Source organism: Poecile atricapillus, chromosome 2 (assembly GCF_030490865.1).
Source record: "Poecile atricapillus isolate bPoeAtr1 chromosome 2, bPoeAtr1.hap1, whole genome shotgun sequence".
In the NCBI taxonomy this organism is placed as follows: domain Eukaryota; kingdom Metazoa; phylum Chordata; class Aves; order Passeriformes; family Paridae; genus Poecile; species Poecile atricapillus.
Window position 1 is genome coordinate 107,919,161 of NC_081250.1, and position 15,827 is coordinate 107,934,987.

At 40.1% G+C, this 15,827-nt stretch overlaps 1 protein-coding gene across 8 annotated transcripts in view; it reads right to left on the reverse strand.

Annotated features, from left to right (window-relative positions):
* Window positions 1-15,827, reverse strand: part of ZNF521 (zinc finger protein 521) — a 229,421-nt gene that overhangs the window by 196,397 nt on the left and 17,197 nt on the right. For 3 of the 8 annotated variants that reach the window (XM_058831748.1, XM_058831740.1, XM_058831743.1), the window contains 3 exons: window positions 15,357-15,419; window positions 14,252-14,311; window positions 8,511-8,690 (listed from right to left, as the gene is read on the reverse strand). In XM_058831748.1, the coding sequence (XP_058687731.1) occupies window positions 8,511-8,690; window positions 14,252-14,311; window positions 15,357-15,419 (303 nt within the window). The remainder of the gene's footprint in view (window positions 1-8,510; window positions 8,691-14,251; window positions 14,312-15,356; window positions 15,420-15,827) is intronic. The other 5 variants (XM_058831741.1, XM_058831745.1, XM_058831742.1 and 2 more) reach the window with 3 other exon arrangements.

Consider the following 15,827-nt stretch of genomic DNA (forward strand, 5'->3'; position numbering starts at 1 on the left):
ACATAGTTATCATAGGGTAAGTAATGACTATTTTTTCTTCTTCACATATGTGCCAGCGTTGATGATTCCCCTGCCCCCTCTGGTCCTTTCCCTGCAGGCAACCATCTTCCTTGGACAACGAGAATTAGGAATTTCAGCTGCATAGATCAAATAGTGATTATAGTACAGCTTTCCCAAAACTGGAATGAGCACTGATGATTACGTCCTGCACAGAATGCCTGATAAAGGTCAGTGGATTACCTCATGTCATCACCTGGCAGATTTCAGAAATTGGACCCTCTTCTGAAGCAGGCAGGAGATGCCACTTGAATACTCAGAGAGCAAGGTTACTTTTCAATGGGTAAGTCACAGTAGCCAAACAGTAATGCAGAGAGATACCCTGCACTGCCCATTTGGAAATGCTGTGAGGAAACGGCTTGACCTTTAGAACACCCAGCAGTGGCTATAAATAAATGGAACAACAGACTGTCACTGTAATAAAGCAAAGTTCTGGATCTAGCCAGGGCAGATTTTCAACAGAGTGCCAGGGAGGCATTTGAACTAACTCTGAAAAAGCCAGGGAACTGGCCAAGTCAGTGCTTCAAAACAGGGGCAGTGACCTAAGGCTAGCTTGGAAACCAAAAAATAAGGAACAATTTATGACATTGTTGTGGCTCCTCCCAGAACCTAATGATATTGCACTCACCCACAACAGAATGTCAGGTGCTCCCAGTTATGCTTTCTTTCACAGTTGTCAAAATATGTCAAAAAAGCACCACACAGATATGTCTTCTGCTATAGCCTAGGACTACGATTGTAAGTTGTACTGCTAAGCACAACTTGGGAAGCAGACAGTGAACCAAGATATATTGTTTATATAAATGGTTTGTTTTAAGAGACTTTACTGCTCTTTAAAGCCACCTGAAAGGAGGCTGTAGCCAGGTGGAGGTTCGGCATCTTCTCCCAGGCAACAAGCGACAGGACCAGAGGGTATAGCCTTAAGCTGCACCAGGGGAAGTTCAGGCTGGACCACAGGAAGAGCTTTTTCACTGAAAGGGTGGTTAAACACTGGAACAGGCTTCCTAGGGAAGTGGTGGAGTCACCATCCCTGGTGACATTTAAGAAACAACTGGACATGGCACTCAGTGTTATAGTTTAGTTGACAGGGTGGTGTTCACTCAAAGACTGGGCTCAATGATCTTGGAGGTAATTTTCAACCTTAATAATTCTATGATCCTAAACCAGGTTCTGGGTGACAGAATTGTCTTTTATCCTGCAAACCAGTGTATTGTTGTCCTCAAGATTCACTTTTCAGTGAAACAGTTTTACTTGGGAACCTCTGAACAAAAGTAGTCAAAAGCTTGGTTCAAGTGTGTGATGGCCAAGCCCCAGGATGACTGGATGCATGTTACAGACAAGAATGTATGCCTTGGGTGTTAATAGCACTTTGGACCAACTCTGCTGCCTACTCCATTTGCCCAGTAAGGCATGGATATCTGCAAGATGAGCCCTGAGAGTCCCATACCAGATCCCAGATTATTTAAACATGAAAGACATCAGAGAGACAGTTCTACCAGGGGCCAGACCTGGTAACCCCTGTACTGGGGCTGCCTACACCAAATCCCTTTGCCAATGAGAGAACTACAGTGTCCAGTGGAGCAGTTTCTGCTGCAGAGCAGGACTCCTGGAGCAAGGGGGAGTCTCTGTCCATGGTACTCAGCGAGGCAACGGTGCCCTCAGTTGTGCAGGGACCTGGGATCAGATCTGGTCCCTTGACGTTATGTTGGGAATTCATGTGTTAAGAAAATCATAAGCCTTTTCAGTGATAGAAAATCAGGCTAGAATAAGGAAAATAGGAAGAAAAATTGAGTAAAAAACATCAATGAAAGATATACAAGAAGCACTCAACCTCTCTTGGAAGACACTGCTAGTTTATTCTCCCACCTCCAAACAGAGCAAGACTTCTGGCGCTTACAATTAATACTCCGGAACAGGTTTGCTACAGGGGTCCCCCAAGTCAAAAATAACAGTTCCATGATACAGACTATCAGCTGCTTTCTATTACAGGGGGTCACTGACAGACAACTCAGGAAGTGCTACAGGCTGCTTTTAAAACACCCAGGAGATGAAGACCTACTGGTTTTATGACTGATTAACAATCTCAAGAGCAGAGATTAATGGTTTCCAAGCAAAAGGGAAGGGGTTTATGCCTCCTTGCCCATGTTGGCTGTTCATCACTGATCCTCGAGATAAGCACAGGGATTTTGAAGAACAGCCAGCCAGAAGGCTGTGCTCTCTACTTTCACAGCTTCCAGCTACAGCATATACAAGTTCCCTCCATACCTAAGACTTATTTTCACAGAATTTTGATACGAAAGTGTAGGAACACAATTACCAAGACCTTCGTCTATCCTCCACAGGAGCATGAAGTTTTGCATTTGAACTTCTGTATGGCAGATTCTGAATAGCCTTGGCTATTCAGTACTGCATATAAATCTTCCATCCAAGTCCAGTGGGAGGCTTTATATTGTTCTTTGAATTCAAAATTATGATCTTTGGAGGAAGAGGCTGTAATTACCACCCTATTCCCCTTTTCCCCCAAATATCAAGGATTTGGAGTTGCAAATATGGGTCCTGGACCACATAATAATGAAAGGACGTGAGGCTACAAATTGCAAACTACCATGTGTGTTGGCTGGGAGAAGAAACTGGAGGTGAGGATCTGCTTTCCACTATCTGTTAAATAGAATATTATTCTGTGGAAAAGAAGTCAGAAGTCTGTGGTCCAAATCAAATGGAAAAGTAGAAGTATGTCTCTCTAATTCTGCAACTGAGAAGCCCTCTAAGGAAAAAAAGGCCTGAGCTCAAGTCCCAAGTCCAAACAGTGTTTGTCTTTTATTCAATAACTGTTTAATGTAAAATCCATATGCAGTCCTTGGTGCAGGAATTCTCTAGAGAAACAGAGTGACTCTCTCAAGTGAAGTAACTGTACTTGGCAAACAGTGCTTGGCAGTGTGCCACCAACTGCAATGAAGCAGATGAATATGCTTTTGGTGCATCATATATTTAACTTCATAGGGTCCTTGTCCTCAGAAGCACTTTGATCAAGCTCAGATTTTTCTCTGTGATGCTGAAATGACCAAGGAGCCGTGCCATGTATCTTTTCTCCACACATGTAGTGGAAACTGAGAAAATAATGACAAGAAACACAATATATCTGGCCAGGGTTCTTTTGCTAGCAAGAAGAGCTGTTCTAGCTAGGATATCAAAGCATGGTAACACCAAGTGTTCACAAGATTTATTCTTGTAGTCTCACTGTGCACAGCATACATCCTCTGGGACAAAATCCCCTGGAAAGTTTTCAAGTGTTCTAGTGAATTAGATGGTCCTGGCATTACCAACTCATTCAGAAAGATGAAATATTCCTGGGCACTAGGAAGAAGAGAAAAGAGGCAAGAGACAGAAACCATTACAGTGGAATCTCTATTGCCACCCGTTTGCTAAATCCATGATCACTCATGGTGTGTGCTGTCTGTGAAGCTGTTATGTAGCACAAGCTCTCATATCTAGACATGAAAGTAGGTGTTTCTCAGGATGATGATGAAAATTAATTTTGTTCATAATCAGAAAAACAGAACTACTGACTTGTCTAGGAGTTCCCAGCCTTGTGATACTCCAGTGCTGATGGAGACCAGCACTCCAAAAAATGGGCCCCAATACAGTTCTGGAATTCTTTTCAGATGGCATCAGAGAGGAATCTCTGAGCAAGACAGGAACAGGGCTGCATCTCTTCATTGGCAGGGGACACACAGGTATGACCAGTAACCTTTTCAATATCAGAAACAGCTTAGGTGATAACAGGAATGGCTATAAGCTCTACCTGACATACTTACTCAACCTGCCAGAGTTGTAGAACTAAGCTATAGTCCAAAGCATAGAATGGAGCCTACCTAACCACCTAAAGGTAAAATAAATATCCCCAGTGGAGAAATATCTCATGTCTTTTCCCTCAGAATACCGTTGGCCTTGAAACTAAGACTGCATATGATTCAGTAGCCTGCTTTCAGGCAAGTTTTATAGCCTGTGATGCCAACAGGGCTAGAAGGGAAGTCCTGCAACATGCACTGTGTCTACTCACATTCAGGTAGAGAATGTCAGACTTGTGTGCCAGCATGTCCACTGCTGCTGAGTTATTCAGCAACTCAGCCAGCTAGACTGGTATGTTCACAGCATGTTTATACTCCTTGTCCTAGTATTACTCTAGTTGTGGCTGAGATTTCTGATGCCAAAGTGACCTACAGGATCTAGAAGAGTACCAAGCTTGAGCTGGATACCTCTGCACACAGAGCCAGCCAGTGGAGAGACAGTTCTCACATAAGACACAGGAGACTTCATAAAGCAGGATCCCCAAGGACTGAAAGGGAAAAAAACCCAGCACAAAGCACTGTGAAGCGAAAAAGGATTATAAATCAAGCTGGAGACAATAAAAGAAGGTGTCTGACATTGTGTCCTACCAATAGCATATATGGCAGCAATGCAAAAGGTTAAGTGTCCTTTCCCGGACAGGAAAAGGCAGGAGAGGAGAGAAGGCGCAGTTGAGGGTTTATCGGTAGTGTGCTATATTTGATCCTGCATTCAAGTTCCTCCAGTGAGATCCAAACTGACATAGGAAGACATCAGGCTCATAGCCATGCTAATTGGACCCTTTGATTATAAACATAACATAGAGGATGACAATGTGCAAGCGGCTTGAGTTATTAAATTAAATGCTGCAGGAAGAATACAGTGAGAAAAGCATTAACAACAGAGAGAAGCACTATTAAATCCATATTTTTATTGCCAATCTTTTGAATGACTAAATGAATATAGTTCAGCATCTTATCTATCCTTGGTTACAAGTATTGCAAAGAATTTTTTGGAGCTTTTGCCCCCATTTATCCATTATCTGTATGCCACAAACATCACAGGAATTGTCAGCAATTAACATAAATAAATCATCACCTTTTCAGAGAAAGCTTCAATACAAGTATTTCAGATGATAGCAAAAAATATTACTAAATATCTCATGAAGGGCCTGTTCCATCCCCCACTGAAGTCAATGGGAATCTTTTCACTGACTTCAATGGACACCGGATCAGACCCAAATTGAAAAGATCAATAGAGCACACCTTAGGATAAAAGAGCAGCTATGCCCTCCTCCAGAAAAAAAGAACATGAGTTCAATTCAAACAACAGATTACAGAAAGGAACCAGTTGGGGGGGACTTTTTTCTCTTCCTTTGAAAAAATCTGCAAGAGAACAGCAATTCAAGGTCCTGAGAGCTAAATCTCACAGAGTTGTAAGTAACTCTCATCTTCCACTGTCCTCTGAATAGGTGGGGGTGACTGACACTTTGAGAGATTGGGAGCACTGTTTAATAAACCAGCTCCCTTCTCCTCATTCCAGTCTTTGGTTGAGAGTACAGAATGAAGATTCAATAAAGCAATTATACTCCTTCCACTGAACTGTCAAAACTTCAAAGGAACACATCTGATATTTTCAAATGCAAAAACTAGAAGCCTGAGTATCAATTTGAGAACCTTAAGTGGCAGGCCTCATTCTTAAGCATATTACAAGTTTGATAGAACTAGGGGCAGTCAAGACACTGTGACACTCAAATGTTGCGTTTCATATTCAGAGTTTTACTAGAGGGTTGCCTTAAGCCACTTTTTTTCATGCTGTTTGTTCCATCAACATAATTGTTGATTTTACCCAATATAACTAAATGGAAAAAGACCACACAACTGGATCAACATGCACAGTTCATAAATTCTCGCAGTGCAGCTCTCTATACATCTCACAGAGCACCTCAGTGAAGCTCAGTAAAATCCAGACAAGCTGCAGCAGCTGGCTCAGCCATCTGAAGAATAGGGCTTGGAGGGCTTCACAACTTAAACATGGCATTCAGAATATCACAGCCCTGGCATTTTTACATAATGGACATTTTGGGTAACTCTTCCCTGCCTGAGACTCAGACTGGAAAAATCTCATCAACATAGATGAAACACTCTTTCCTCCTTCAGAGAGGACATAGTTGATCCAAACAGCAGAATACAGTAGAAAAAAGTAAATTTTTTAAACCTCTTGCCTTTCATCAACAATTTAGTGACAGACATTTTTTGTAGACTTACTAGTAGACACCTTAGAGTGTCTCCTATTTTCAGTGGGACTCCTCTGAAAGGAGACAACCAGACCAACTATGTAAGACCCTGTCGCATCAAAGGACTGTGATGAGAAAGGGAGGTGCAACCAGCCCTTCTTGATAACACTTTATTTTAAAACACCTTTGAGCATGGCACCCAAAAGTGCTCGTGGAAGAGAAAGACAAGAGTCTGGGGAGCTTGACTAAAATGCTAAAAGCAAACCTTATTTTTGTCAAATATATATTGTGTTCCAGAAAAGAAAGGCTTCTGTCTGTCAACTGTTTGTCATAGATTATCTAAAAATAATTTCTGCCAGTGAGGTTGTCTGGAATGTTGTGTCCTTAATGTGAGGTCACATATGCACCCTAGGATCCTGCATTGAATCAACCTCACTAACAACCTGTTGAGTATTTTTTTGCTTAAGAAGAAATCCTCAACTCCAGCCATGTCATTCAGGCCCCATTTTCAACTCCAAGGGTGTATTTAGGTCATCTATATTTAGAAACAGAGGACAGTTGGCTTTTTGTCAACTTTGTACTCCAGAAGGGTGTGTAGTTTCAGTTTTTGTTCACTTCATTAGCTTTCAAACAGCTTGGTCTCTACCCATTCACTATCACAAGTTTCCTTGAAAGACAGGCAAAGATATTTTTAGGAATTTAATTTCCTTCAAGATTCATTTTTATTTCCCCATCCTGTGCTATTGTATGTGTATTCCTATCTTCACACATGTGCCACTCCTTGACTAATCCAGCATCTTTATTTTCACTCTCATTTAGGAACACAGCTCTCAGCAAGAACTGCTGTGCTCAGGAGCAGTAGTCCAGGATTCTTCCTATTTACTGCTCCCCACACCTGCTTTTCTTCAGTTTCGTAACCCAACTGTGCAAGCACTGTTCAGTGCATCCTGCTTGCTGCTTTAAAGCAGAGAAAACACTTGGTAGAAGGGGGTAGCAACTAACTAACCAGAAAGGAGAGACAGCTGTATTGGAACAAGGTAAAAAACCCACAGGGATGAATAAATGGAATCTTTGAGAGTGAAGGGGAGAGCCAGGGGACTCAGGCAGGGTGAGTGCTTTCTGGGAGAGGAAAGGAAGAGACAAGTTAAGCCAATAATTTTTCAACACAGAAAGAAAAAAAGAAAGGAGAAAAGTATGAAGAAAATGAGAGAAAAATGTTTGGGTTAAGTCAAGAGAGAATATCCATACTGCCAGAAATCATGAGCACTGTAGAAAAATACATTCTGGAAGTTTGTAGGAATGATTAGAAAATGATTGAATTGATTGTATCTCAAGTCAGAAATACATTTTACAGGCAAGAAAAGGCAAAGCAGTACATTAATAAAAGTAAACACTTCTTGCTGCAGCAGATTTCCATCTTCCATAATCTGAAGTGAGGATTAAAATCATTTGACAGATTCACATTACTTCCTCAATCTTTCTTCTGCTCCTGCCCACTTACTCCTCTTCTGCTCATCATCTTTTCTCTCTTCATCCTCAAGAGTGATACTGCTATCTGACTTCTATGTCTCATTCTGACAGGGCTTAGCCTATGGACCTATTGGAATCAAAACTCAGGAAGCTCTCCAAATATGACCACACATAGACACTTTCTAAAAGCATCCCCAAATGGAAAGGGAATTTTCTTATTTACAAAGTCATAATAAAGAAAGGGTTTAAAAAAACTCCACTATACAGTAAGTACATTTTACACTGTACAGGCTAAAAATATCTAATATCTAATTAAAAATATAAGTGCCCTTCTCTTGACACTGAGCCTGTTTGGACCTACAGTGTGTACCATCAAAAAACTACTACATTTAAATTCAGCAGGTTTCATATGGTTTTCTCAGTAAGGAGGCCTTCTACAATAATTTCAAAGAGGAATCTAGGTGGTAGACAGGTCCATTCACTCAGTTCTACTCAATTCAGTAGTGTCTGACCAGTACTCAGTTCTGCCCCTTCACTGAAGCTGAGATCTTATTTTCTCCTCTAACAATTTGCCTAATTCCTCTCAACTTTCAGTTACTGATTACTTTACAGTCATTTGTAGTTAACAGATTAGAGTAACACAACATCCATCCCAGATCTGAAACAGACCATTGTGCAAACTCATTCATTATGTGACATTATACCACTTAAGCCCCACTTACAAATGCCCTATGCATTCACAACAAAATTTATAATGCTCCATTTACAGTATAATCCTGTCCCAAAATCTGTTTATAAAGGTCTCAACCAAGCATTCAAGTGCAGGAATAAAGTAACAGAAAAGGGAGGGATATCAGAAGCAGGGGATGGGAATCAGAAATAGAGCAGTGCACAAAGCCACAAAGTGATAAGTATTATTTACCTGTCAGTTGGCATTGATTAATCTTGTGTTCTGTGATATCGCTCAGTGACTCAAACACCTGGAGGCAGCTGTCACAGCTGTGCACAGCTTCTTCTTCTAACTCCTCCCCTTCATCCGGCCTTTTCTTACAGTCTAGCACATCTCCATCTTCTGCCTTGTCTTCTAGTTTACAGTTAGGGTCTGAAAGAAAATAAAGACTGTGATGTCAGGCGTGTAAGAAAAGAACATTCAAGAAAAAAAAATCAAAAAAGGTTGTTGTGCTAATGATGAGAAGAAAACTATCTGGAATGGGCCTGCAGCACACTGTAGAATTTATTGCTAAATAAGCAAAAGAGGATTTTTTCCTTTTTTTTTTCTTAATCTCAATGAAAAGCGAATTTCCCTTCTACTCCCACAAATGCAGCTCCATTTTTCACTCAAGCTATTCCACACTCCAGTGTTAGGTTTGTCAATTTTATCACAGCTATTGAAGCTGCTTTGATCATCGTAAGAAGGGATAAACCACCTATGCAATTAGTTTTTCAATGAAAAGAAAAATCAAATCAATGAGTGTGCAGGAACTTCTTTTCACTGTTAACTACAGTGTTTCACAGGAAATTACCAGAATTAAGAGACTAACAAATTTGATTTACATAAACATGAAATTAATCTTGATTTTACAACCCACTCCAATACTCCATCACCACACTATTTGACAGAAACAAAGCCCTGGAAAGATTATAGCCCGGGTCAAAATGCTACTCATGCTCTGAACTTGTGTATGAGTTAAAGACAATGCTTATCAAGTTCCTGTGTTTGCCAGATCATGGGAAAACTGGAAACTAACTACTCTAGCATAAAAGATATAGAATGCACAAAGAAAGCTTTATCTGGTTGACATATTAACAGGCATTTGGGGGATAGCAGGATAGCTCCAGCCTCAGATCAGCAGTCCTGAGCCCAACTGAAGTATATAACTGAAAGAAACGTGCAGCCTCACCACGCACCCATGTGTGCAGAGACACCTCACAGCTCACTGCACTGCCTCAGTTCTGCAGATGACCAGCTCAGTGAGATAATGTGTAGCCTAGAACTTTTCTTCTTCCTCTGAGGAGGAACACAGTAGCTTTAACTACTCCTGACTTTTTTCCCATTTTACTAAAAGCTTCCTTCAAAGACAGAAATAAACCAATCAGTCTTCCCTAATAAAGCAAGCTGGCACTCAACTTTGTTTTTCCTTGGGAACAACAGTACAAGTGAAATGCAGAAGAGAAATGGTTGTGCACATTCCAGCAAAAGGAATGCAAGTGTTTCACCACTTTTCCCTTTTCTGCCTTGGCTGCCTCATCTTTCCTTTTAGATATTTGAGAGAGCTGAGACCGAAACAAGTCATTTTAGAAAACAAGGACAAACTCACATAATAACAGGAGATTGTGCAAGTACATTTTAAGATGTTACACTCTTTAGCCAAGCAGGTGAGTAACCAGGAGTAGGCTCACTGGCCAGGGGAACAGAGAGGTGGTATCTGTGAATGCACCTTATCTAGCCTTGAAGTTGATTGGGATCGCCCACAACTCCTTGGAAAAAGAGAAACTAAAACACGCCAACACTGCATTCATATTAGAGGTGGGGTGGTGTGTGAGGAGAAGCAGGAAGGCAATTCCACTTTAAACCACTCACATCCGCTCTCAGCACCCCACAGTCATCTGGGCACAGCCATTCCTGTGTTTCTTTCTGCCCACAACCAAGGTCAGAGCTCTCATCATCTCTCTGTATGCTTTGGTCCATACTGCTGCACCCTGCCCTTCAACTGTGCAAACACAGATGGACCCGCAAGCAGAGACTGGAAATGACCCATGTCAGGAAGTCTTTCTCATGCCATGTGGCTTGTGATCAAAACCAAGGAATTTCTTTGACAGGGGTAAAGGGCAGTATTTATTTTTAAGGGAATTATATTACAGAGAGAAACCAGATTAATTTTAAAAAATAAAAAACACATTCTGAAAGCAAATATATTTGCTGTGCAAAAGCCCTGCCTATACACTGGGTCCTTGCATGACAAATTACATCCACAAGGTTCTTACAAGAGTGGAAATTTCCACTTGGGCAGCTACTTCCAAATAGAAAAGTAGCCTGCAAATTCAAAAACCAAAAAATGTATGCGAATTATAAAAATACTTTATGGCATTTTAGCCATTATTGAATATTCTAAATATAATATCTTCCGTTATTGCTTCATTTTCCTAAATAGTTTGAAAGATTAATAAAAGTAGCTAGGAGATCTCCAGGTTCTAAACAGTTCAGAAAAAGACTTAACTGTTCAGAAATTGTCTTAATTGTTGCAAACTGACCCCAACATCATTAAACACTTGTTGGAAGGCAGCATGTGCATGCTGCATACTATTAGTTGTTCAGCTCAAGCTCCCAGTTTCATCTCATAAAATTGACAGCACTCAGGGAAATGTAGGCACTAGGTCTGAATTTTAACATGAGTATTTAAATGCTGCACATAAAGTTTACAGACCTGTTTGTTTTAAAATAAGGGTAGTGTCTGACTCTGCTTTAAGTACAGTGCTGAAGGAAAGAAAAGGGAGGGGAGGGAATTCTCGAGACTCACTGTTTAAAAACACTTGTGTTTTACAGGAATTCAGAAACACACACAAACGTAGGCACACATGGACCCCTTAGAGCACAAAAGCCTAAAGGATCACTCAATTTAAAGCTTCATACTTAGCGACCAGTTATTAAAATTAGAATCATTTTAAGACTAATAATGTTTTGCTTCTCCTTCTGCATTTGCAGATATAAACTCTACAGGGACAGAAGTCAGTCAAGCTTATTCCCTTCTGCTGCAACTTTAGAATACATGCTCTAGCCAACTGGCACATTTGTTTTTAGGTCAACACTTAAGTGGGACCCTCTGGGACCTAGGTTCGAGTTTAGCCTATGACAGCTTTGTGAAATGAGTTCTGGCAGTCTCAGCCCCTCTCAATGAATGTATTTCCACTGTGATCTGCTTCTGTGAAGAGATGTCACCACCAAAATAAAAAGATATTTAAAGAGAGCAAATATCATTTGGAGTTTTTATGAATAGATAGCTGTTCTGTTGCAACAACAAGTATCTTCCATCAAGAGCTGGTCTAACCTTAAACAGTTACTTAAATTGAGGATAAGCTGCCTTATTTGAGCAGCTCTTTTGGAAGAGTAAAATAAAATATTTTATAAATGCGGTCATCTGTACTTTCTCCTTAACCTCTTGTTCAAAGCTCAGGCTCACATATAGGCTTCAAGGCAAATGTCATTCATCTCCCACATTTCTTTCTCCACAGTATCTGCAACAATCACAGCCACAATTCCCTCAATAAGATGGTGTTCATAGTAAAATTACTTTTCCCAACATCTGCACATACCACTGTGATTTCCAGAGGCTTCTCTGCCCTATTTTGGAGGTTGCCCATGCACCAACTGAAATTTTTCAATACCCATCAGCAACAATACATACACATCCTCTCCACCTCCAGATACCACTGGAAATTATCTAGTGTAGAAATGAATGAAGGTTGCTTTTTGGGAAGGGAAATAAATTCTGCCTATTAAGGCACTTTTAAAAATAAGAGAAAGAACAGTTGTGTTCTCTTCCTGATTATGTTAACAATATTTATAAATGGAAATTAAAAGAAGCATGATTTTCTCATTACTATGTTCCCTGGCAGGTGGTGCTCCCCTTCCCTTCTTCCTCTTTCTCATAAGGGATGTTATTGCTGTAACTTGGTCTAATAAAACTGCAACTTCGGGGAAAATGAAAAATTGCATTGGTTTAAAAGTGTTGGAGGCAATAAAGCCATGGACTTCAATTAATTTCAAGTATGGGAGCGGTTTAAGGCCAACCAGCAGAAATTCTATTCTGCCCATGTAAAAATGAGGTTTCACCACATTTACTTTTTATAACCCATATAAAAGTCAAGTAAAAGTAATGAATATCTAAAAGTCATCTCAGTGGACTGGCAAAGACTGTCTGTATTCTTGAAACTCATCTTACACATTTCTGCCTAAGCTGCAAGGATCCATAGATAAGCCCAACTAAAACATCAAACTACCAAGAAAACAGCCTCCTTTCCAATCCATTTCACTGCCTTGCAGTAGACCTCCTTCCAAGCCACTTCTGCATGGAAAAGTGCTGGCAAAAGAAAGGAAAACTTAGATCATGTGGTTATAATTATTACCAGGCAAGGAATATTTCTTCAGCTCAGTGGTAAAGTAAAACTCTGTCGCTCTCTGCTCCCAATAGTGTCCATCGCAAAACAACTGCCTCATTAAATCTCTGCAGTAAGATTAATATGCCGTAGCTGCACTACATTATAACTTGGTACTCTATAAAAAGCACATTTAATGGTTAGAGCCAGAGCTTAGATACAAAGTATTACTATAAAAACTTCTGGCAGTGTGTACACAGTGCAGGCCTTCTGTACTGCTTGCTCTATCAGGCTTTTTAATATCGGCATTGCATTCTTCCTATGGAGAAAAACAGAATGCTAAATCCTGCCAAGAAATGAACAGAGAACAGCACAGGACATGATGGTAAATAAAGAACTAGCAATGCAACTTAACCACTGAGAATTATTTCAAGAAAAAAAAAATAAAATGCAGAAGAGTCACCGTTCCTTGACATCCATCTCTGGCTTTGCAGTTTCCTATTTTTCAACTTCATGTGTCTACAGCAGGAAAAGTCTGCTTTTTTCAGGAATTTGCAGGTAGCTAAATGGAGACACATGTACACTGAAAATAGTTTCAGAAATTTCCCATTAAAAAGGCAAAGAACTCCCTTGCTTTTATTTACTCTCTTCAAACAATCCACTTTATGCACAAAGCCATTAGAACCTACAAAAGGCACCAAACACAAATCCACAGGACACACACAGAAATATAAAGCTGAAGAAAAAATTAACTGCAGTCTTCACCTTTGTAAGAGGAATAATTCCAGCTGTTCTCAAACAGATTACCTACACATATTCAGACATGACTAGCCTTCTAGGAATATCCTTAAGGAGCCAGCCCTTACTCCAAAAGGTGACCTCAGCTGAATGAATAAGACTATTCAGATGAGTCAGTCCTTCTCTTCAGATAAAATTCAGTGAAACCAGTAACAAAGACAGAAACAAATTATTTCTTTCATTCTCTGAACCATGTTAGAGAATAAAGAAGCCCTTGTTTTGGGGAATTAACAGCTATTTCTTCATGATTGTTAACAATATTTATCCCTGTGATCCTGACTCAAACAACAGTTTTGTCCACCCAATCTCACTTATTAAAATTAAAGAGCCCTTAATTAATCTCTGGCAAGAAATTATACAAACGATCTTTAAAGAAATCACACCTATCCACATATTTTAGAAATACAAAAAAAGTTTAAATGAAATAAATAATAAAGTTTATCTGAAATGGCATGGGGGTGGTGGTTACATGGGAAATGTAGAGAAGGATTAAATTTAACAAAAAAGGAAATAGGAAAAAAAGGAAAGCATGCTGTACTTTAGAAGCATCTCACTTTCAGTCAGCTGACCTATAAAAGGCAGAATTTCTAATTGTCAGAAATTGAAAGGTAAGGGGAGAGGAACGTTATTCTCCATTGCAAGCCCCAAGAATGCATTCTAAGCTGAAACAGAGAAAGAAGAGTGCAGGCTTTGCAAAAACACCCCGATACAAAAATCCCTCACACTGTTGTCAAATGGTAAGCAAGCACTAATGAAGGAATTCAGCATTACCAGTCTGTGCGGCTGTGTGTCCCACACCTGCCTGATGGTCCTCTGTTTCATTTTCTTCTACTGTCAGAAAAAGGTAAACAAAACAAAAACAAAACAAACAAAAAATATGTTAGGTAGGTAGCTGAAGTGTTTCAAGCATCTTTACACCAGCCTCAGTTCTGAAAGCCAGCAATGCTTGCACAACACGGGCAAGAAAAGCTGCACTGCAAAGTGCGAAAGTGTAGACCAGACCAAGACAGAATACATTGCTGTATGGAAGCTACAAATCTGAGAGCAGAGTGTCCAAATCTTTTTCATGGCTTAAAAAAACAAATCGAATTTCCTCTGCGATATTTGTCTTCAATGCACTTTACTGTATTTGATTACAGATCTAAATAAGAGAACAATTATGGGCTTTAAGATTCTGCTTGCTCCACACAGATAAGAGAAAGCCTTCTCCTGGCAGATGGGAGAGGTGTGTGTGCTAGTTCATACATAAGCTTTAAAAAATAGTAATAATCCTATATTCAGTAGCAAACAGCAGTGCAGACAGCCTTGCAAAGGAGAACTAACCCCATGCTGTTTTACTGTATATACCATGCCAGCATCTTTCCCTTGGCTCACAGCTTTCCAGAGCAGTAGAACTAAAAACAATACAATTCTTGTCAGATTCACTATTCAAAACTTGTTGGGTGAGTGAACCCAACAAGAGCCATTCTGCTGCTACTTTGAAAAATTAGAGAGCGCTGTTCTCTTGCGTTCTGATACGATGCCTAAATAAGATTGACTCTCCCAAAGCAAAAGTAAGGGAAGAGCTAAAAGGCAGAACCATTTCCTTTTTATTCTCCCAAAGACTGAGTTCTTTGAGTTAGAGAACAGCTGAGAGAAAAGAATTCTTTCTGCCTCCACAGGGGAAAAAGCTGAAAGGGGAAAGACTGCACTTCTGCAGCATTTCCACTCCCAAGAATTCAGACCTCAAAAAATAATCATGCAACTGAATTAAAAGTCCAAAGATTTGAGGTATTTTTCCTGGTTCTTGGGACAAGAGAGTGCAACACTTAGGGGTCACATATAAATCTAGACATATATGCAAAAGAAGAGATACATATACACACTCCACAGGTACCTCTTTTCCTCCTCCGCCAACCCCAAGGCTTCATACAACTGGTTGTTTCTAGAATCTGAGTTTCTAGAAAAAAAACACCAGTTTTCATAAGGACACTCTTAGAACACCAGAAACTTGTAACACAGTGCATATATCAGAAAGAATCAAGTACAATCTCTGAAGGACCCTGAACAATCTGTATCTCTGTCCCAGAGCTGTGGCTAGCAAGCAAACTCTTCTCATCTACAGAGATCTGATAAAAGTTTCCCCAGCCCTGCAGTCAGTCCAGTATTTCACAAAATATTATTTTATGAGCTAATTTATGAGCTGAACTTGTGTTTTGCAGCCACGATGTTACCAGTACCTCAGCTGTGATAACACTGTATGATTTTCTTTGTTACACTGAAGCAGTCAGCCCAGCATCCTCACAGCTGAAGGAAACCAGTCAGACAAAGAAAGCAGTGGGAAAACCTCATGAAAAGCTGAGGTTTG